This window comes from Mus musculus, chromosome 19, assembly GCF_000001635.26.
Source record: "Mus musculus strain C57BL/6J chromosome 19, GRCm38.p6 C57BL/6J".
Classification (NCBI taxonomy): domain Eukaryota; kingdom Metazoa; phylum Chordata; class Mammalia; order Rodentia; family Muridae; genus Mus; species Mus musculus.
The window spans coordinates 13,341,440-13,365,556 of record NC_000085.6 but is presented as its reverse complement, the minus strand read 5'-3'; the positions used below and the strand labels follow the sequence as shown (position 1 = coordinate 13,365,556).

General features: G+C 36.7%; 2 protein-coding genes across 4 annotated transcripts; both read right to left on the bottom strand.

Moving 5' to 3' along the window:
* Olfr1467 (olfactory receptor 1467) lies at nt 1-927 on the bottom strand. Its single transcript, NM_146691.1, has one exon. The coding sequence runs from the start codon at nt 925-927 to the stop codon at nt 1-3; it is 927 nt and encodes a 308-aa protein (NP_666902.1).
* A 20,301-nt stretch (nt 928-21,228) lies between these two features.
* Olfr1466 (olfactory receptor 1466) lies at nt 21,229-23,797 on the bottom strand. 3 transcript variants are annotated; one of them, XM_030250947.1, is made up of 2 exons: nt 22,874-23,797; nt 21,229-21,258 (listed from the first exon to the last, which is right to left on the bottom strand). In XM_030250947.1, the coding sequence occupies exons 1-2, from the start codon at nt 23,795-23,797 to the stop codon at nt 21,229-21,231; spliced, it is 954 nt and encodes a 317-aa protein (XP_030106807.1). The 3 variants fall into 3 exon arrangements, with proteins under 3 accessions (XP_030106807.1, XP_030106808.1, NP_666905.1); XM_030250948.1 differs by lacking the exon at nt 21,229-21,258 and adding an exon at nt 22,772-22,798 and having other exon boundaries at nt 22,886-23,797; NM_146694.1 differs by lacking the exon at nt 21,229-21,258 and having other exon boundaries at nt 22,865-23,797.
* Between the last annotated feature and the right edge of the window lie 320 nt (nt 23,798-24,117).

Here is a 24,117-nt window from a genome sequence, read left to right as displayed (position 1 = left end):
TCATGTTGTCTGTAAAATGATCTTTTTGAGTGCACTCTTCACTTCCTTATTCCTCAAGCTGTAGACCAGAGGGTTCAGCATGGGGATGACCATGGTGTAGAACACCGAGGCAATTTTATCTGTGTCCATAGAGTGATTGGAACTTGGCTGTACATACATAAAAATACTAGTTCCATAGAAAATGGAGACTGCAGTGAAGTGGGAGGCACAGGTGGATATAGCCTTGTGATGTCCTGCAGCTGATTGCATCTTCACGATGGTGACAAAAATGAACACATAGGATATCCAAATAACTATAAAGGCAAAAAATATGTGGAAGCTCACTATGTATACAAGAACCAGCTCACTGGCATATCTGTCAGAACAAGAGAGAACCATGACTGCTGGAATATCACAGAAAAAGTGATGGACAACATTAGATTCACAGAAATAAAGGTGAAATGTATCTCCTATGTGGATGGAGGCATTCATGAAACCAATGACATAAGAGCCAATGATCAGCCACGTACACACACTTGTAGTCATGGTGGTGGTATAATGTAGTGGTTTACACACTGCTGCATAGCGATCATAGGCCATTGAGGCCAACAGGTAATTCTCCACAGTAATAAATGCTGCAAAAATGAACATCTGAGCAGCACAGTCATTGTAGGAAATGACTTTGTCTCCTATAAGAAAACCAGACATGACTTTTGGAGTGACTGCTGAAGAGTAACAAAAGTCTACCAGAGATAAGTTACCTAGAAAAAAGTACATGGGAGTGTGGAGCCGAGAGTCCATGAGAATCAACAGGATCATCCCCAGATTCCCCACCACGGTGATTGTATAAATAGCAAGAAATGTGATGAAGAGTGGAATTTGAAGTTCTGGGTCATCGGTGAGTCCCAGCAGGATAAACTCTGTCACTTCTGTCTGGTTCTCCATCATGTTGAATAATCTCTTCAGTAACAAAATATTAAAAAAGTGCAATGTGATAAAGAAATGAAATGATAATTACAAGGTATAAGGATAGTATGTATTCTGTCATTGTAGCTATAAATTTTATCTCGAAAGGACAATGTGTTTGCACAGCATCATATACGGATCACATACTATAACTTTAACATTTTCTGAATTTGAAAACAAACATAAAAATTTAATAATTTGATGAAAATATTTAGTGCAGATGAACCTATTTGACAGCTCATTTCTGCTAATTATAGTTAAACCTCACATTTCCATTTGCTTACCTGTCAAAAACTTTATATGGATACTTTTATTGTGCTTTCACAATACCCATTTACTAATGATGCTTTTTACATTCCTATAAATTAATTAACAAAAGAAAGAAAGTAATTTATTATTAGTGGCATGCTTATTAATTGCAATCTAATTTCTGTAATCATACATAACTTTAACTCAGACTGAATAATTCCTAATAGGTCTAAAGTAGATTTAAGTGATTCATTTCTTCAACATGTTGTTCACAATAATTTTACCTTCATATGGATGAATAACCAAGCAAATAAAATCCTGAAAAAATGCATGAGTCCTCTTTTAATGACAAAGATCACAAAGAATTAATTTATGATCTTTATTTGATTTGTGACTTTTTCTTCACTAGTTCATGATTATTATTTGTGCATTCATGCCTATGTATGATTATAAACTGAGGTTAAAGATGAGTTTAACTATTGAATGATATCATATTTCAATGCATGATTAAATACCAAGGTATATAAGAGGTTATAAAAATAATTCAACCAGCAGAGGCAAATCTAATTGATGTATATATCTCCAGGTATATGCAACAGAGAATTCAAGTCCTTGCAACAGATATCTGACATTAATCTCTCAACATCACACTTCCATCTGAAATGCAAAGATTATAAATGAGACTTACTTTTAGTTAGCACTGATAGAATAAATTAGTATATAATAGAAAATTGACATTTGGGTGTTTACTACAGGTGACTAAGACTGTTATGTCGCTAGACCAGGACCCCATTTTGAACAAGGTCAATACTAGCAATGCAGAGGCCCATTCACCATGTTGATATTTCTATGCTCATTTTTTCTTATCTTAGAACCTGGTGTCAGTGACTGCATACTCCAGAATTTATGTTTCCTTACTACAACATATAACTTCTGAAATTTATCTGAGCAACTTATTTTGAAATTTTATCTTTCAGGAAATTCTCATTTCATTTGGACAAAGAGTTCAGTATCCTTAATCCTCCATCTTTCCTTTGCTATTGTCATATCACAGTCAAATATCATAGAAAAAACTTGAAAAAGACCCACATTATTGGCAGAATGTAGTAGTTATACCAGTAGTGCTGACACATTCTACCTTCTCAAAAATTGATTTGAAAATTTCTAATGTAGTAACCAAATTTAATATTTCCTTATTTGAATTTCAACTATTCAATGTTTTAAAATTATAGAAGCAGTATAACATACATTCATGATAATTAGCTAGTCTGGGTTTCAGCATTTCTCTTTCTCTCCTACTCCTTCTTCTCCCTCTCCCTCACTCTGTCTCTGTTTCTCTCTCTCTCACTGTCTCTGTCTTTCTGTGTGTCTCATACCTTCAATGAAATTCAAATGTATAGTACACAAGATGGTCACTAATTAATCAATCAAAATATCATGTATTTTACTTGTATTCATATTTTATGATGCATTATTTATAAAATGAATCGCTGAAGAATTTATGATAGACATTTTAACATTTATACTCTGTTCTTACCTCTGTCTTCTGATAAGTCCTTTGAAATCATCTCTTTGTATCTTCAAACAATTGCAAAATATTCCACAATACTGCTGCATGAAGTATATTTCTCACTTGAATAGTCTTGCAACTTGAAAGTAGTATGCTACTTAACTATGAGAGAATGAAGACCCAATTTAGAAAGCGGTTTTGGAGTCATAAATTCAGCTATATTATATTTAGTAAATACTACTAGATGATCTTTCTTCGAAAGAAAATCAAAACTCTCTGTAAAGCAGGGTAGAATCTTGAAAATAATATCAACATTAGTTAAGTTTTAAATATAACTCATTTTCCTTCTATATCCTTGGAAGAGTTATCCACCTCCTTATTATTTGTAAAAAGTACATTACTTTTATCTCCCAATTAAAAAAATTCTACAAATAATAAATAAAAGAAGGCTATAAAATATTGTATGAAGATGTTATCATTGAAGACTACATATGTTTTTCTTGGATATCTTCACTCACCATGATTGAAGCTTGGCAGAAAACCATTAGGTCAGGAAAAGGCCGTTGTGTACTCACAATGATTACTGTTCAGACAAAAAAGAATGTGCAATGGAAAATTGTGCTTTCCTTATAAAATGCATGATGTTTTGTAATTTTGTGTAATACATAGAAAACTGGAATAGTTACAGAGAGTTGGAAGTCTCAAGAGATTGCTCTCCAGAGAATATGTAACCCATACTTCCACCCATTCTACAAAAGAGACAATTAATTTGCCTGTGGGGACCAAAATACCTATTATATCTTTAAAATAAAATGCCTTCTTCGCTGTATCAGTAAAAGCATTACAATGTATATCCTAATACATTATACCATAAGATATTCTACACATCTCTGATCCTCCATCCTATTGTCTTTACCCTCTTGTCACAAGTAGTCAATTCTCAACTTCTGTGAGATACACATTTCAGGTGCCACATATGAATGAGATCAATCAATAATTGCTTGTCAGTCTACTCATTGTCCCTATCACAACGACCTTGAGTATCATCTATGTTGCTGCAAATGGAAGTTCATTTGCTTAAGAAAGAATAGTGTTTCATGATGTTCATACTCTGCATTTCTTTATTCTATCAACAACTGAGGAATGATCTGGAGGTTTGCTTCCCGTACCCATTATGCAGAGAACTGCAGTGAACTTTGTCTAAGATGTATCTTTTGCTTACTTATTTCATTTTCTTAGAATTATGTCTAGTAATGGAGTGGCTAATTAATCACATGATCTCATCAAGAAAGCACAGTATAAATTTGTATTCTTCTTTGAAGAGTGTAAATGATATTTTGAGAGAAAGTTTGAAGACTATAGGTTGGTTCAAACAGAGCTTTTAACAAAACTTATTTCATTCAGTGCAAACAAGATGTGTTCATTGAGTCCACTATTCTCACGTATGTTAGTTTTCAGATTTCATTATAAAAAACTTTTGTTACTATGAGTAAATTCATTTTCTTGATTTCCATTTCAGATAATCCATTATTGTTACATAGGAGTATGACTGATGTTACATGCTGAGTTTGCAACGTTACAGATTTTATTTATCGGCTATAATAGCTTCTTTATTGATAGAGGTTTGAGGAATATTGTATGTATGTAAATTTATACATTGTGATAACACTAATATTATATTTTTTCTACCTTACCAAAATCCAGCCACCAACAGGCATTCAGTCTTGACACTGCCTGGACTATATCTTTTCTGTGCTACCTCTTAAGAAATACTCCCCAAAGGTTGCACATCACTGAAGCTAGTCCCTTCTTAATTATAACTCATTTTCTAACACCACATAGCCAGAATCCACTTATTTACAAAATATCATAGGAATACTCTAATAGATTTTTTGCTTCACTCTATATTATAAATCAGACAATAGTACTAGGTATTCCCCTAGGCCCATGGCCTATTGAGTCTCACACTATTGCAACAGCATGTAATCAAGTCACTGCTATATGGGCAGAGTTTCCAGCTGGATTAATGATTACCTATTTCCTCTGGTAGCAAGCAGAGTTTCTACCAGTACCATGATTAATAATCAGTAAGGATATAAACTCCGGTTGGACATCAGTGTAGAGAGCCGTAAACAATCAGCATTAAAAGATGGTGCTGGCTTTCACAGTGCCTAACTAGTAAACAAGCAATGTGCGCAGGTGCTAGAGTAAATTCATGCCAAGTCACTGCCCATCTCGGAGTGTAGCAGTGGGGTGATAAGTAAACAGCTAATCAAGAGCTGACATGTCACACAGAGGGGTATTTAAGCAGCTCCATTTTCCGGGTTTGAGGTCTTCCTGAAAAGTAAACAATAAAAAGCTTTGCTGTAGAAAGACCCGGTTGTCCAAGTGTGTTTTACTGTAGAAACGTTACAAAGACAAAGTGGTGTCGAAACCCGGGAATATATTATCACCAAGCGCTAAAAAGAGACACCCCCCCCCCCCGTTTCACGGGGTGGGTTCAGAAATACAAGACATTACAGCTGTGCAAGGTATGTGCGGTCTTAAACTTTCTCCAGCTTTAGAGGACTTTTTGTTTGTTTTATCGCCTCTTGAGAGAAACTGAAAGAAGTTCTAGTTAGGAAACAACAAAACAACAAACTTAAAGCAGGGACCATGCCGTTGTGAAAGCTGGTGAGGCGGGGCAAAAAATTCTGGACGAAATTCAAGACAGTCTATCAGAGACAGAGCGGGGAGAGAGATTAAGAGTCAAAAGAAAAACATGGTACACCAATCAAATATACAGGCCTTTCCACGGGTCTTAAACCGCTCTCCCCCCCCCCCAAAAAAAATAATAATAATGTCAGAAAAAAATACCTGGGGAGAGTTTAAAAAAAAAAAAAGGAGAAAAGAGAAAAAGAAAAAAACCTAAAATATAAAGATACAAAAGATAATATAAAATATAAAGATACAAAAGATAAAAATTAAAATTAAGTCAATTTACCCTCCTCTCGAGGACTTTAACTAAAAAGGCAGCCTTCATTAAAGGCTTAAAGATAGCTCTCAGGGTCACTGTGCCTCCTCTCTCTTCTCTGACAGTATTCCCAGAAGAAAGAGATAAAAAAGTAGAGTCTAAACATGAGAGAGTGAAAATAAGTTTTAAAAAAGCAGCTATCCCCTGTTTGGGATCTTTTAGCAAAAAAGAGAAAAAATTAAAATAAGCTATTTCAAAGTGCTCCTAAAAACAAAAAGAAAATAGGAGACGTCCTGTTTCCTCTCTGGCTCCTATGGACATATTCTTAGCTCTGGTTAAGATATCTGTGTCCCTTTGAGACACCAAGTTCTATTCCTTGTCTGTCTATTGTCTGTTTGTGGTGCACCAAAACAAATTGTCCATCTGTCTGTCAATTCATGTTTGTTTTTGTTTTGTTGTTTAAATGATTATTGTTCTGTGTTTCATGTTGAAAAATATAAATGGTTAAAACTTTATCTGCTGGCTGTCCATCCTTTAACTTGTTTAAAAAGCAGTCTCAATTTACACAGCACAAGCTAATAAGTTAGCTACACTGTGGCTGGGAGCCAAGTACAGCTAAAAAAGCCTTGCTGAGGGCTGATTACAAACGGAGCTCTTAAAGAGACAGACAGCCTTTCGCTTGTAACAGAAAGTTAGCTTAAAATTAAAAACTCAAGGTTGAAGTCTTTCTAAACAATATAAACAAACACAAGAAAACAAGTCTTTAAAGATACTTCAATATAGGGATAATCTTTGAGCCAAGACTCTGGCAAAGTGTTCAGATTGAAAAAAGTTTACATTTAGGTTGAGGCAGAGCTCAGAAGGGAGCAGCCTCAGCTCAGCTTGTGTGGCACTTCTTAGAGCCTTGTTACAGACCTAGCCAGATGTTGTTCTGAATAAAATTTAAATTCAAAGTTTATAAAAGGTCAATTAGGCAGTAAAATTTATCAATACATTACAATTTGACTTGGCCACTCTACATAAAGTTATACTGTACAGAGTTTGCTTACATGTATAAGTGTCTTTTCCTTGTTCCAAACAGCCATTAATTTGGTTATTGCAGAATATTGATGTTTGATCTATTACATACCATCATATAAAATAAAATTGATAATCATTATCCTAAGATAGTTAAAAAATTATTTCATGCATGCTTATATATCTTCTATAAATTCATGCATGCATACATCCCATTTACTGTGTTTAAAAAATAGCCTTTATATGAAAAAAAGTATATGTAAATTAAATCACATGATTATTCTTTTAAGTTTCCTCCTGTTTCAGCACAGATAATTAAATTGTGTTCTAAAGATGGTGTTTAAAAATGTTGAACAGAGAGAACCAGACAGCTTCTGGGACAGGCAGAAGCACAGAGCCGCTGAGGCAGCACCATTTGCGGGACACAGACAGCCGGGCACCGTCCGGACCAGAGGACAGGTGTCCCCCTGGCTCAGGAGGCGGCCTCAGCCTCAGCAGCAGCAGTCGCCATCTTGGTTCCGGGACTCCGCAGAACCTAGGAAATTAGTCTGAACAGGTGAGAGGGTGCGCCAGAGAACCGGAAAGCTTCTGGGACCTGCCAAAGCAACACAGCTTCTGAGAAAGGTCCTGTTTTGGGCCTTCTTCTTCGGCCAAGAGGAGGTCCAAACACAAGATATCTGCACACCTTCCCTGTAAGAGAGCTTGGCAGCAGAGAGTGCTCTGAGCACTGAAACTCAGAGGAGAGAATCAGTCTCCCAGGTCTGCTGAGAGACAGTAACAGAATCACCAGAAGAACAATCTCTAAACAGAGTCAACTATAACTACTAACTCCAGAGATTACCAGATGGCGAAAGGTAAATGTAGGAATCTTACTAACAGGAACCAAGACCACTCACCATCATCAGAACCCAGCACTCCCACTTCGCCCATTCCAGGGCACCCTAACACACCCGAAAACCTAGACCCAGATTTAAAAGCATATCTCATGATGATGGTAGAGGACATCAAGAAGGACTTTAATAACTCACTTAAAGAATTACAGGAGAAGACTGCTAAAGAGTTACAAGTCCTTAAAGAAAAACAGGAAAACACAATCAAACAGGTAGAAGTCCTTACAGAAAAAGAGGAAAAAACATACAAGCAGGTGATGGAAATGAACAAAACCATACTAGACCTAAAAAGGGAAGTAGACACAATAAAGAAAATTCAAAGTGAGGCAAATCTGGAGATAGAAACCCTAGGAAAGAAATCTGGAACCATAGATTTGAGCATCAGCAACAGAATACAAGAGATGGAAGAGAGAATCTCAGGTGCAGAAGATTCCATAGAGAACATCAGCACAACAATCAAAGATAATGGAAAATGCAAAAAGATCCTAACTCAAAATATCCAGGAAGTCCAGGACGCAATAAGAAGACCAAACGTACGGATAATAGGAGTGGATGAGAATGAAGATTTTCAACTCAAATGACCAGCAAACATCTTCAACAAAATTATTGAAGAAAACTTCCCAAATCTAAAGAAAGAGATGCCTATGAACATACAAGAAGCATACAGAACTCCAAATAGACTGGACCAGAAAAGAAATTCCTCCCAACACATAATAATCCGAACAACAAATGCACTAAATAAAGATAGAATACTAAAAGCAGTAAGGGAAAAAGGTCAAGTAACATATAAAGGCAAGCCTATCAGAATTACACCAGATTTTTCACCAGAGACTATGAAAGCCAGAAGAGCCTGGACAGATGTTATACAGACACTAAGAGAACACAAATTCCAGCCCAGGCTACTATACCCAGCTAAACACTCAATTACCATAGATGGAGAAACCAAAGTATTCCACGACAAAACCAAATTCACACATTATCTCTCCATGAATCCAGCCCTTTAAAGGATAATAACAGAAAAAAAAAAAAAAACCAATACAAGAACGGGAACAACGCCCTAGAAAAAACAAGAAGGTAATCCCTCAACAAACCTAAAAGAAGAAAGCCACAAGAACAAAATGCCAACTTTAACAACAAAAATAACAGGAAGCAACAATTACTTTTCCTTAATATCTCTTAATACCAATGGTCTCAACTCCCCAATAAAAAGACATAGACTAACAAACTGGCTACACAAACAAGACCCAACATTTTGCTGCTTACAGGAAACTCATCTCAGAGAAAAAGATAGACACTACCTCAGAATGAAAGGCTGGAAAACAATTTTCCAAGCAAATGGTATGAAGAAACAAGCTGGAGTAGCCATTCTAATATCTGATAAGATTGACTTCCAACCCAAAGTCTTCAAAAAAGACAAGGAGGGGCACTTCATTCTCATCAAAGGTAAAATCCTCCAAGAGGAACTCTCAATTCTGAATATCTATGCTCCAAATACAAGGGCAGCCACATTCATTAAAGAAAGTTTAGTAAACCTCACAGCACACATTGTACCTCACACCATAATACTGGGAGTCTTCAACACACCACTTTCACCAATGGACAGATCATGGAAACAGAAACTAAACAGGGACACACTGAAACTAACAGAAGTGATGAAACAAATGGATCTGACAGATATCTCCAGAACATTTTATCCTAAAACAAAAGGATATACCTTCTTCTCAGCACCTCATGGTACCTTCTCCAAAATTGCCCACATAATAGGTCACAAAACAGGCCTCAACAGATTCAAAAATATTGAAATTGTCCCATGTATCCTATCAGATCACCATGCACTAAGGTTGATCTTCAATAACAAAATAAATAACAGAAAGCCAACATTCACGTGGAAACTGAACAACACTCTTCTCAATGATATCTTGGTCAAGGAAGGAATAAAAAAAGAAATTAAGGACTTCGTAGAGTTCAATGAAAATGAAGCCACTTTATACCCAAACTTATGGGACACAATGAAAGCATTTCTAAGAGGAAAACTCATAGCTCTGAGTGCCTCCAAAAAGAAACTAGAGAGAGCATACATTAGCAGCTTGACAACACACCTAAAAGCTCTGGAAGAAAAGGAAGCAAATTCACCAAAGAGGAGTAGATGGCAGGAAATAATCAAACGCAGGGGTGAAATCAACCAAGTGGAAACAAGAACTATTCAGAGAATCAACCAATTGAGGAGCTGGTTCTTTGAGAAAATCAACAAGATAGACAAACCATTAGCCAGACTCACTAGAGGGCACAGGGAAAGCATTCTAATTAACAAAATCAGAAATGAAAAGGGAGACATAACAACAGATCCTGAAGAAATCCAAAACACCATCAGATCCTTCTACAAAAGGCTATACTCAACAAAACTGGAGAACCTGGATGAAATGGAGAAGTTTCTAGACAGATACCAGGTACCAAAGTTGAATCAAGATCAGGTTAATGATCTAAACAGCCCAATATCCCCCAAAGAAATAGAAGCAGTCATTAATAGTCTCCCAACCAAAAAAAGCCCAGGACCAGATGGGTTTGGTGCAGAGTTCTATCAGACCTTCAAAGAAGACTAATCCCAGTTCTTCACAAACTATTCCACAAACTAGATACAGAAGGTACTCTACCCAACTCATTCTATGAAGCCACAATTACTCTGATACCTAAACCACAAAAAGACCCCACAAAGATAGAGAACTTCAGACCAATATCCCTTATGAATATTGATGCAAAAATGCTCAATAAATTTCTTGCTAACCGAATCCAAGAACACATCAAAACAATCATCCATCCTGACCAAGTAGGTTTCATCCCAGGGATGCAGGGATGGTTCAATATACGGAAATCCATCAATGTAATCCATTATATAAACAAACTCAAAGACAAAAACCACATGATCATCTCGTTAGATGCTGAGAAAGCATTTGACAATATCCAACACCCATTCATGATAAAAGTCTTGGAAAGATTAGGAATTCAAGGCCCGTACCTAAACATGATAAAAGCAATCTACAGCAAACCAGTAGCCAGCATCAAAGTAAATGGTGAGAAGCTTGAAGCAATCCCACTAAAATCAGGGACCTGACAAGGCTGTCCACTCTCTCCCTACCTATTCAACATTGTACTTGAAGTCCTAGCCAGAGCAATTAGACAACAAAAGGAGATCAAGGGGATACAAATTGGAAAGGAAGAAGTCAAATTATCACTTTTTGCAGATGATATGATAGTATATATAAGTGACCCTAAAAATTCCACCAGAGAACACCTAAACCTGATAAACAGCTTCGGTGAAGTACCTGGATATAAAATTAACTCAAACAAGTCAATGCCCTTTCTCTACACAAAGGACAAGCAGGCTGAGAAAGAAATTAGGGAAACAACACCCTTCTCAATAGCCACAAATAATATAAAATACCTAGGCGTGACTCTAACTACGGAAGTGAAAGATCTCTATGACAAAAACTTCAAGTCTCTGAAGAAAGAAATTAAAGAAGATCTCAGAAGATGGAAAGATCTCCCATGCTCATGGATTGGCAGGATCAATATAGTAAAAATGGCTATCTTGCCAAAAGCAATCTACAGATTCAATGCAATCCCCATCAAAATTCCAACTCAATTCTTCAACGAATTAGAAAGGGCAATCAGCAGATTCATCTGGAATAACAAAAAACCTAGGATAGCAAAAACTCTTCTCAAGGATAAAAGAAACTCTGGTGGAATCACCATGCCTGACCTAAACATGTACTACAGAGCAATTGTGATTAAAAAAAAACTGCATGGTACTCGTATAATGACATACAAGTAGACCAATGGAACAGAATTGAAGACCCAGAGATGAACCCACACACCTATGGTCACTTGATCTTTGACACGGGAGCTAAGACCATCAAGTGGAAAAAGACAGCATTTTCAACAAATGGTGCTGGCACAACTGGCTGTTATCATGTAGAAGATTTCGAATTGATCCAGTTCTAGCTCCTTGTATTAAGGTCAAATCTAAGTGGATTAAGGATCTCCACATAAAACCAGAGACACTGAAACTTATAGAGGAGAAAGTAGGGAAAAGCCTCGAAGATATGGGTACAGGGGAAAAATTCCTGAATAGAACAGCAATGGCTTGTGCAGTAAGATCGAGAATCGATAAATGGGACCTCATAAAATTGCAAAGCTTCTGCAAGGCAAAAGACACCGTCAATAAGACAAAAAGACCACCAACAGATTGGGAAAGGATCTTTACCTATCCCAAATCAGACAGGGGACTAATATCCAATATATATAAAGAACTCAAGAAGGTAGACTCCATAAAATCAAATAACCCCATTAAAAATGGGGCTCAGAACTGAACAAAGATTTCTCACCCGAGGAATACCGAATGGCGGAGAAGCACCTGAAAAAATGTTCAACATCTTTAATCATCATGGAAATGCAAATCAAAACATCCCTGAGATTCCACCTCACACCAGTCAGAATGGCTAAGATGAAAAATTCAGGTGACAGCAGATGCTGGCGAGGATGTGGAGAAAGGGGAATACTCCTCCATTGTTGGTGGGATTGCAAGCTTGTACAACCACTCTGGAAATGAGTCTGGCAGTTCCTCAGAAAATTGGACATAGTACTACCGGAAGATCCAGCAATACCTCTTCTGGGCATATATCCAGAAGATGCCCCATACGATAAGAAGGACACATGCTCCACTATGTTCATAGCAGCCTTATTTATAATAGCCAGAAGCTGGAAAGAACCCAGATGCCCCTCAACAGAGGAATGGATACAGAAAATGTGGTACATTTACACAATGGAGTACTACTCATCTATTAAAAAGAATGAATTTATAAAATTCCTAGCCAAATGGATGGACCTGGAGGGCATCATCCTGAGTACTCTCACAATATGTACTCACTGATAAGTGGATATTAGCCCAGAAACTTACGATACCCAAGATATAAGATATAATTTGCAAAAAACATTAAACTCAAGAGAACGAAGACCAAAGTGTAGACACTTTGCCCCTTCTTAGAATAGGAAACAAACCACCCATGGAAGGAGTTACAGAGACAAAATCTGGAAGTGTGATGAAAGGATGGACCATCTAGTGATTGCCATATCCAGAGATCCATCCCATGATCAGCTTCCAAACGCTGACACCATTTTATACACTAGCAAGATTTTGCTGAAAGGACCCAGATATAGCTGTCTCTTGTGAGACTATGCCAGGGCCTAGCAAACACAGAAGTGGATGCTCACAGTCAGCTATTGAATGGACCACAGGGCCCCCAATGGAGGAACTAGAGAAAGGACCCAAGGAACTAAAGGGAACTGCTACCCTATAGGTGGAACAACAATATGAACTAAGCAGTACCCCGGAGCTCTTGTCTCTAGCTGCATATGTATCAAAAGATGGCCTAGTCAGCCATCACTGGAAAGAGAGGCCCATTGGACTTGCAAACTTTATATGCCCCAGTACAGGGGAACACCAGGGCCAAAAAGGGGGAGTGGGTGGGTAGGGGAGTGGGGGGGGTTATGGGGCACTTTTGGTATAGCATTGGAAATGTAAATGAGCTAAATACCTAATAAAAAATGGAAAAAAAATGTTGAACAACCAAACTTTAAGTTATATATTAATAGTCAATATTATATCTCATAGCTTATATTTGCTTATGCAACTTATAAGAAAAAACACTGTTTCTTTAAGATAATTGTTTTTGGGCAGTTAAAAACTTGTCCTGAGTTGCCTGGAAAAGACCCCCAAGATTTGCTTTTGTGTTATAGAGGTTTACATAAAGCTTTAACTAATAAAGATTACAGATAGCTCCTAAAAAGATACAAACTCAGGATTCTTATATTTATTTGGGTTTTAGAAGATAGTTATTTGCAGAGACAACTTAAAGATTTTTCTCTAATTTCTGATTAATAAATAAATAAATCATACACAAATGACTATAATGACTTTTCAAGCATTCTAGTTACAATCTCTCTTCAAGAAAAACAATTGAAAGGTAATTCGTCACTGTTCATGTTATATTAAAACTAATATTTCAGTATCTAAAATTTTGATGAAAATACCAGATTGTATTTTGACGCGTGAACACCCTTTTTATATTCAACATATTAGAGCACATACATCATTACCTGGCTCCTATTCAAGAGAAAAATTCTTAAGCTAAAGTTAGCCACTGGCAAAAAAGACTAAACAGATAAGTCCTAGCTGTTTATTTTATAAATCTAAATAGTATATATAACTGGGCTGAAAAGCTACCCTAAAAATAAATGTTCTGTTCTTGTTAGTCAAAAATATTCATGACCTACACCTGGCATCAAGACAGCCGACTCCCACAGGCTATGTCCTAGAGAGAACACAAAATGTATATAAAGGCCTCTATCTCAAACCGGTCATTGGGTAACTAAGAAAATTAAAACTTCTTTAAAAAAACAAAAACAAAAAGAGGGGATAGAGGCTATGATGCCAAAGATGGCTCTATTCCTTATAATATTTACTCTTAATTTCTTAAAACTGGATAATGCTGGGAGATCACCAGCTGAAAGGCACGGACAATGGCCTCAACTGCCCAATGAAATGGTCAAGTGGAAAAATGTCCTTGATAATAAATGGTATGGCCCGGATCCTATCTTAATCAGATCCCGGGCAGCTATTTGTGTTTTTTCCACAGGGTAAAGAAAATCCACTTTGGGTCCCGACACAACTGACAAGGACCGTGAAAGATCGAGATAAATCCCAAGATGATCCTGTTATTCTTACTCCTGATGATTGAGACCAGGATAAGTATACCTTTGTGGGCCGTAGTAAGATCATGGCCAGTACCTTTACCGGTACATTCCAATTCTTCTACCTTGCCTTTGTTTTTGACAACTAAATATTAAAAAAAAAAAAGAAGAAGATTATCTCTAATTGGGCAGATTTCATTAGCCAAAATAAAGTGAGCTCTGGAGTGTTATTTAATGCTTTAACGCAAGTTGCTCAAGGAGCACAGTCAGGCTCAAGTGATGTTAAAAAAAATGTAACTTCACCTATAAACATCACCACAATTATAATAAAGGGAAATGAGACTATTCCCTAAAGATCACAATGGCCTGTTGGCAATACTACTGCTATATACAGCATGCTTTGGTGTCATCTGGACCTTACATTTCCTATAGTTTTTTCACCTTGTCAATCAAAAACTTTTTTTCTCAGAAAGAAATAACATAGGGTTTTGTTTTGTCACCTCCATTAGATTTTGCTGTAATGAATGATAAAAGAGATGCTACAGAAAAAGAAAATATTTGGCCATATTACCAAAAGATTGTAAGTAATGAGAGAGGTGTTAGTGCCCAGTTGAAAGGAGAGCTGATGATTTTAAATTAGCGCCTTGATCTGGCTGAAGAACAAATAAGTGTTCTATGCCAGTTGGCCCAGTTGGGCTGTAAAAAAAAAAAAATAGGCACTCTGTACATTGCCAGTGTTCAATATGAAAAATTTACTCGTACAGCTAATCTGTCTAGGCAGCTTTCTTTGTATCTTACAAGAAATTGGTCTGAAAGATTCGATGAGACCCTTGAGGCCCTGAGAGTGGCCGTTCTAAAGATCAACTCGACAAGAGTAGAGCTGTCATTGACAGAGGGTCTCTCCTCCTGGATTTCATCTGCATTTTCTTATTTTAAGGAATGGGTGGGGGTAGTTTTATTTGCTGCTGCCATCTGCTGTGGGCTTCTGTTTATGCTCTGGTTGGTTTGTAAGCTCAGAACCCAACAAAATTGTGACAAGGTTGTTATTGCTCAAGCACTTGCAGCCATTGAACAAGGGGCCTCCCCTGAAATTTGGCTATCCATGCTTAAGACTTAATTGACATCTGAGTTCTCTGCTCTTGTGCTCCTTGGCTCTGCGGAAAATGAGAGAGACTCAACAATTAAAGCTTGCCCTAGGCCATACTCAGCTCTTACACCCCTAGAGGCTAGACTCATTGCACAGGAACGAGTGAGTAGGTCTTTAACTCTTATAGATTGTTGGGCTAAGCACCACATAAGAGTCACTCAGGGGTTTGGGCACTCCTAGAAGACAAGTCGATTTACATGAGATTTGAGTGTCCAAGTGTCCCTCCCCTAAAAAAAAAAAAAAAAACTGCATGGGAACAGGTCAGGGTTGCTCTGGGTAAAAACCTGTGAGCCTAAGAGCCAATCCTGACATGGCCCCTATTTCTACACACTAGAGATTAGACCTCTATCTTCATCCATTAAAGAGTGGCTTGCGTTTTAATAAAATAAAAAGGGGGAGATGTAGAGAGCCATAAACAATCACCATTACAAGATGGCTCTGGCTTTCACAGTGCCTAACTAGTAAACAAGCAATGTGCGCAGGTGCTAGAGTAAATTCGTGCCAAGTCACTGCCCATCTCGGAGTGTAGCAGTGGGGTGATAAGTAAACAGCTAATCAAGAGCTGACACATCACACAGAGGGGTATTTAAGCAGCTCCATTTTCCGGGTTCGAGGTCTTCCTGAAAAGTAAACAATAAAAAGCTTTGCCATAGAAAGACCTGGTTGTCCGAGTGTGTTTTACTGTAGAAACGTTACAAAGATACACCAGCTTCACTTCTCCATGTGCAATGAGTTATGCAAGTGTTGATGGACACCTTACAAAAATAAATTTACAAATTCAATACAATTCCCATGAAAATCCCAAACAAACGTCTTTACAGACCATGATAGAACAATTTTCTACTTCATATGGAAAAACGAAAACCCAGGAAATCTAAAACAATCCTGTACAATAATAGAACTTTAGGGGGTATCAGCATTCCTGATCTATAGCTGTATTGCATAAATTTGCATGGTATTGGTATAGAAAAAGACAGGTTGATGGATGGAATCTAATCAAAGGCCCAGAAATAAAATCACACATTTTTGGACACTTGATTTTTTAAAAAATGAAGCCAAAATAGACAGAAATAAAAGTACTAGTGGGACCCTGGATGTACGGCCTGGATGTAGGGCAAAATATTGAGGCTCTAATGAATCTGTTGGGGTGGTATAATGAATTCTTGCCAGCAGAATGCCTCAGAATTTAGAGTGTAATGATGGATAAGAAGGGTAGTTAAAAATCATCTACCAGATCCCTAGTCCATTGTGGTCACTGTGGGTCTCTGAAAGAGTTTTGGGGAGATATGCAGCTAACACAAAGGAATATAGCCAAGAAGGCTGAAAGGGCCTGGGAGAAAGTTCATCTGGGTCTGCACCAAATGGCCAAGTCCCCCAAAAGCAGAGGAATTGAAGGATTTTCCCATAAACAGGATCCTATTTGGGCAGACTCACATTGGAGATACTGTAATGGAAGACAGAAAGGATAGTGAAAATTACCTACCTAGTCCCAGCCTAAAAATCATCTATTTGAGTTCCAGCCTGGTATGGCCTTCTCTCAAGCACTTATACTCCAAGCACTAATAGAACAGTCATCAAGTCAAAAGCATTCAACTTTTTTTCCTACCCCAAATTTTAAAATCCTACTACTACACTATTACTGAAGCCATGATGTACTTGTAGACAGGAGCCTAGCATGACTGATGTCTGAGAGGGTCTACCAGCTAATGACTGAGACATATGCAGATACTTACAGCCAACCATTGAACTGAGGTCAGGAATCCACATGGAAGAGTTAGTGTACAGACTGAATGAGCTGATGGTGATTGCAACCCCATAGGAAGAGCAATTAAGCTGGACACCTCAGAGCTCCCAGAAACTAACCTGAAAACCAAGGAGCATACAGTCTCCCCCCCCCCCAAAAAAAATGGTTATGGCCACCACAGTAATGCTCTATGAACCTGGTACCAATATCTATTCTATCCAATTTTATTTCCATCAAGTGCTAATGAAGATCATTAATTAAAGGATCTGGAGGAGAAAATAGTACTTCATCTTACAGGTTACATACCATTAAGGAGGGAAGTCAGGTCTACTTGTATATAATTCTAAAACACTTTATATAATGAAATTGCTGTTTCCTCATAATGCTGCGGACCAAGGTTAAAATCAAAATATGCTCTTACAGGTTTGAATTATTAGCATGAGGCATGAGTAAGTGACCTCAAAGATTCGAAGTTTCTCCTGAAATTCACACACTCTTTAGAAAAAATGCAAAGATTGCTGAAATAGTCAGTGTCATGTGTGGTTGCATTAAAATGTAAATGGAATTCCCAGTATATGTCTACCAGAAAAGTTACAGCATTGATTCTGAAGCAGATCCCTGAAAGTTGGAATGGAACTATGCAGAAGCTTCTTTTATGGAGATGGAGACATTAACCACCTTCATTTTAGAGAAATATTCTTATCTTTTGTAGAATGCTTTCTATAAACAGTAAAATCTTTCTATATATACTACTAAATTTCCCACAATAGAGCTTTACTCAAATGACAGCTACTGTATTAATTTACCTTCACGATTTGGGCAATAACAACAACCTCTGAGATTTGGAAGATTTTGCTCTATTTAAGTACTTCTAAATCCTTCAGATTATGAGATTGAGGCGCTTTCTACTACTACACTATTACAGAAGCCATAATGTACTTGTAGACAGGACTCTAACATGACTGTCCTCTGAGAGGGTCTACCAGCTAATGACTGAGACATATGAAGATACTTACAACCAACCATTGGACTGAGGTCAGGAATCCATATGGAAGAGTTAGAGCACAGACTAAAGGAGCTGATGGTGATTGCAACCCCATAGGAAGAGCAATTAAGCTGGACACCTCAGAGCTCCCAGAAACTAACCTGAAAACCAAGGAGCATATATTGGCTGGTTTGAAGCCCTGGGCACATGTGTTGCAGAGGATTGCCTTGTAGGACCTCAGTGGGGGAGGATGCACTCATTTCTGTGGAAACTTGATGCCCTAGGGAAGAAGGATATAGGTGGGGATAAGGTGGGTGTGGTGGGTGGGTGGGTGAGCACCCTCTCAGAGGCAGGGGTAGGGTAAAGAATTTAGGGAAGGGGTACTAGGAAGTGAGGCAACTTTTTGAATGTAAATAAATAAAATAATTCAATAAAAAAGCAAGTAGTTGCATTTTATACACAGATGCTGATTGACAGACAGAAGAATTATAGGCATCCATCTATATGCAGTCATAGTGCTTACAAATGACATTCTGAAGGCACTAGGATAACCATTTACAATTGAATAAAAATTAATAAATACTTCAGTTAACAAAAGCATGGTTATTTCAGCACCCTTTCAGTAAATCTAACTATATTTTTAATTTACATATTTGTATTTTTAAGTATGTTGTAACTTCATTGCTATTTTACTAAAATATTTTATATTTACAATTAAAAGGTTATATGTTGACATAAGTGAATGTGTAAAACATAGCAAATATCATGAAGTCACAAAAGAATATTAAATAAATAAATAAATAAATACTTCAAAATCAGCCAAGAACCTAAGACAACATAATATATAATCCTAGGAGAAAACTTAATATCATTATTTTGCTAAATAGACATAGCAATAAAATGACTCCTAATGACATTGTGCCCATAATCATGACAGACAGGGTCCCAACATGGAATAGGGAAATGTGCGAAGCAGTTCAACTCCTAAGTAAGAAGCTGCTTGCAAGGAGAAAATCAATTTAGTACAGTGGACTCTCACTAGGTATATAAACCCCATTCCAGGGCAGGACCCAGGCCCAAGAGTAATTGACCAACATAAAGTGAACTCAATGTAGATGAGATTTTTAAGGACTTTTCTTTTTTTTTTTATTTTAGTTTTTGTGGGTTTCACGGTGAGTGTGTGTGTGTGTGTGTGTGTGTGTGTTTTCTTTTGAAGAGAGAAAGAAGTCCAGAAAAAGAAAGAAAATAAAGTTGTTTTTAGAGGAAGGTGGGGAGTTTCTGAAAGGAATTGAAGAAAAACAAAAACAACTCAGTAAATTAAAATTTTTACATCGTGCTTCCAGTGAAGAGCATTGACACAGGGCATACCCTTTGACCGTAATGAAACTCAGTAGGACTCAGTTGTGAAACACACAACCAAAAAACAACAAAGCTAAGAACATCCAAACACTCTAAATGAGAAACATAATTTTAAAAATTATCTTATATCAAAGAAGAAATAAAAATCAAACTCAGAAATACTAGAGTTGAAAAGTAATGATATATAAATAAAAATTTTGGGTGGATGCTTCTGCATAGAAAAACATTCAAATCAAGGACTACAAACTCTAGTTAAGAGGACAAATCTAGAACACATGACATGTTTATGAATCAACCTTTTTAAGACCCAAACAAAACAGTCTTTCATTACATAAATGAAGACCACAAAGCTAAGCACTTTCAGATATCAAACAGCAATACTCCTTCAACGTACTACTGTAGGGCTCCTCATCTCAAGACTGTGCAATGATCCACAGAAAAACGATAGGTTTATCTTCTACATTGTATGAGAATAGACTATTTCCCCATTAGCATTGCTTTCATTAGACTTAGTAAGTAAAAGGTCAAAAGTAATCTGAACATTAACAGATTTATTTTTATTTAAAACATTTTATATTCATGTGCATATGTGGGTTATGGTGGTATGTAAAAAGTGTGGCAATAACCTGTCATGGGTGTGCTCATGTGTGCTTTTCTATGTGTGTGAATTTGTGTGTTCTTGTGTTTCTGTAACAAAACTAATTAAAAAGTGAAAGGTTATGAATCTAAGATGGAGTAGGATGGCACAAGCAGAGATGGAGCAGAATAGGGTAGAGTTTAAATGATATAAGTAGTTTGGCTTTTTGTCAAAGGTCAAGTGTCAATACATGTGTGGTTTTATTTCTGGGTCTTCAATTCTATTCTCTTGCATTCATCAACCTGTCTATCTCTGTACCAATACATGTAGTTTTTTATCACTATTGCTCGGTAGTATATAGCTTGAGGTCAGGGATGGTGATTCCTCCGGAAGTTCTTTTATTGTTAAGAATTATTTTCACAATTCTTTGCTTTTCTATATGAAATTAAGAATTTCTCTTTCAATGTCTTTGAAGAATTCTGTTGGAATTTTGATGGGGATTACATTGAATATGTAGATTGTTATTGGTAGGATAGCAATTTTTACTATGCATACCAGGGAGCATAGGAGATTTTTCCACTTTTGACATCTTCTATGTCTTTCTTGAAGGACCAGAGGTTCTGTCATATAGATCTTTCACTTGTTTGGTTAAAGCTACAACAAGATAAAGAAGGAGGGCACCCATGGAGGAGGACCAGGAGCCTCAATTAACCTGGACCCTGAGATCTCTCAGACACTGGACCACCAAAAAAGCAGCATACACCAGCTGATATGAGGACACATATACAGCGAAGGACTTATAGGTCTGGGTTCAGTCAGAGGAGATGTACCTAACCCACAAGAGACAGGAGGTCCCAGGTAATCAGGAGGTCTGGTGGGGTGGGGAGTGGGGATGGGGACATCCTCATGGAGATATGGGATGTGGAACAGTTGGAGAGGGACTGGGAGGTGGATAAAATTTGGAGTGTTAAAAAAAGATTAAATATTTAAAAAAAAACTGTAATTGTTAAATACATTAAAGAGATATGTAGAATTTGGAGAAGCAATTGGTAGTTTCTTTCAGTTGAGACTAATTTAGAGTAAAATTTTCATTGTGTTTCACCAGTTAATTATAAGCTTTCATAGAGGTCAGGAGATAAAGGAAAACATGTCCTAGGCTTGCATCCTGGGGAACCCAGTCAGTCCCCAACCAATGCTTATTTCCTAAGTTCCAAAATACATGTTTGGAAAGGTTACACTTAACAGATGGCAAAAATAAATCTGTTCACATGTCCCTTAAAGAGCCATTGGAAAATTGTGCTAAAGATTTGTAAGAAGTTCTTTATTTGGAAAAAAATTAAGCCAAAGGCAATGCAGTAGGGATAGGAGTTTGCATAAGTTGTTGCCCCTATTGAGATCTTAAGAGAATAGGTATGTGATTTTACTGTGTATGAAAAACAATGGCTCTTGGAATTTAAAAAAAGAATTATTAAGTTTACTTAATCAAGTGTTGACTCAAATTATAGCGACTCTCTGACTTATGGTTGCATTGCTCTAGCTATCAACAAATATTCAGGTATTGGGTTTGCAGATATATTGATAGCATTTTTGCCATCCTTGTCAATAAATACTAAGTGAAATTATTTTGATTTTCCTGGTAATGCTTCCATAGTGTCCTGTTTAACTACAGTATCAGCTTTTCTACTTGAGCGATTATATCTTAGGGAACTTAATATTTTCCACATTTAAAATTATACACAGTCCCACTACATCAAGATATTATGCTAAATATACTTAGTGACCAAAATATAGAAACCTCAGTAGAATTACAAGTAAGACATATAATGACCAGATGTAGAAAGTCAATTCAAGATAAATAAAGTAGTCTTCAATATAAATGTATTTACTAGAAGCACAATTGTATGGGGCATATGGACATAGTTCATCTAAGACAAAGGATAAATTATTTATTGAGCCTTTCTTATAAAACAAAAGTTTCATGACTCATATGTGTCCTCTTAGGGTTTTTGAGGCAATAAATTCTTCATTTAGATTTATTTTCTGAGACCATTTATCTAATATGAACATTTTAATTCTGAGTAGAGGTCAGAACAACAGATTGATTTATAGTAGAATATACTACACAGAATTCATACAGCATATTAGATAAAAGAAAGCAATATAAGTAACTGAGCATATGTACATAGAGAAAACTAATATCAGAAAAGAGAAACAAATGTAAAAATTGAGAAGCTTGCAATGAAAAACATGCAAATAAACATAATTTCAGGGATAGACAATTTCAATGGTAAATTCTCCAAATACACAGCCCATACTAATACCTGAATATAAAGGAAAAATAAGCTAGTTTTTAATAAAATAAAAACAGAGCAAATATACATGCACCAAAATGGACATATCCAGAGGTACATTTCAATGTGGACAAAAAGTCCCAGTCAGTCAAAATGACAATAATTATTAACTATCACAATATGCTAGAAAGAAAAAGTAAAAAGAAAATAATTTAGTGTATCGATAATGGTAAAAACATTATTGACAAACAAAACACAAGAACTCACAATTATCTAATTCCCATATTATGTGTATAAATACACTGTTCCTTCATGTCCAGGCCAAAATGATATTCATAGGCAAAAAAAGCACTCAGATCATGAACTTATAAGCTTAAATATAATCTATATGCACAAGTCATAAGAATTTTAATATTTCATTACAAATATTCAAAGTTATTATCCTAATGATTATTTTTCTTTCAAAACTACTTTCATGAATGCACTCTTTACTTCTTTATTTCTCAGGCTGTAAACTAAAGGGTTCAGCATGGGAATGACCATGGTGTAGAAGACAGACACAATTTTGTCCGTGTCCATTGCATGTCTAGAGCTTGGCTGCAAATACATGAAGATTGTTGTTCCATAGAAAATAAAAACAGCAGTAAAGTGGGAAGCACAAGTGGAAAGAGCCTTCTGAACTCCTGCTTCTGAGTGCATCTTTAAGATTGTGATAAAAATTATAATATATGATATTAATATTATTATGAGAGCAAAGAAGATAATAAAACTGGCTTGATAAATAAGTACCAGTTCATTAACATGTCTATCAGAGCAAGAGAGAGCCATGATTGCTGGCATATCACAGAAAAAATGATGAACCACATTAGATTTACAGAAAGAAAGACTGAATGTATTTCCAAGATAAACTGAGGCATTTAAGAACCCAAGAGCATAGCAGCCCATGATGAAACACATACATACACTTGGAGTCATGGTGGTAGCATAGTATAGGGGTTTACACACTGCTGCATAGCGATCACAGGCCATTGAAGTCAACAGATAATTTTCAACAGTAGCAAAGGCTGCAAAAAAGAACATCTGAGCTGCACACTCATTGTAAGAAATGAGATTATCTCCTATTATGAGACCAGCCATGACTTTTGGTGTGACCGCTGAAGAGTAAATAACATCCACCAGGGACAAGTTAGCAAGGAAAAAGTACATGGGGATATGGAGCCGAGAGTCCAAGAGAATCAACAGGATCATCCCCAGGTTCCCTACCAGGGTAATGATGTAGATGAGAAGAAAAATGATGAAAAGGGGAAGTTGCAGGCCTGGATCATCAGTGAGTCCCAGCAGGAGAAAGTGTGTCACTTCTGTCAAGTTGTTCAATGATGTCATCTAACAAATAGGCAATGTTCTGCAGTAATGAGAAAGGAATGAATAGTATGTTAACAAACTAGAAATTGAGAAGGATAAAAAATATATATATATAGCGACTGGAATAACTTGATTAAAAAGATTCTCTACAATATCCTACACATTGCTGTGACTTTCCTGGGCTAGCTATATATAGGGTCACATGCCTCTAAATCTGTAAAATTTGATAAATAATTATGCAACTTAACAGTAGTGTCTCTGAATGGCCTTTCCTTCAGTCTCTGCTCCAATTTTTTCTTACTTTTCCTTTAGACAGAACAATTCTGGGTTAAAATTATTGA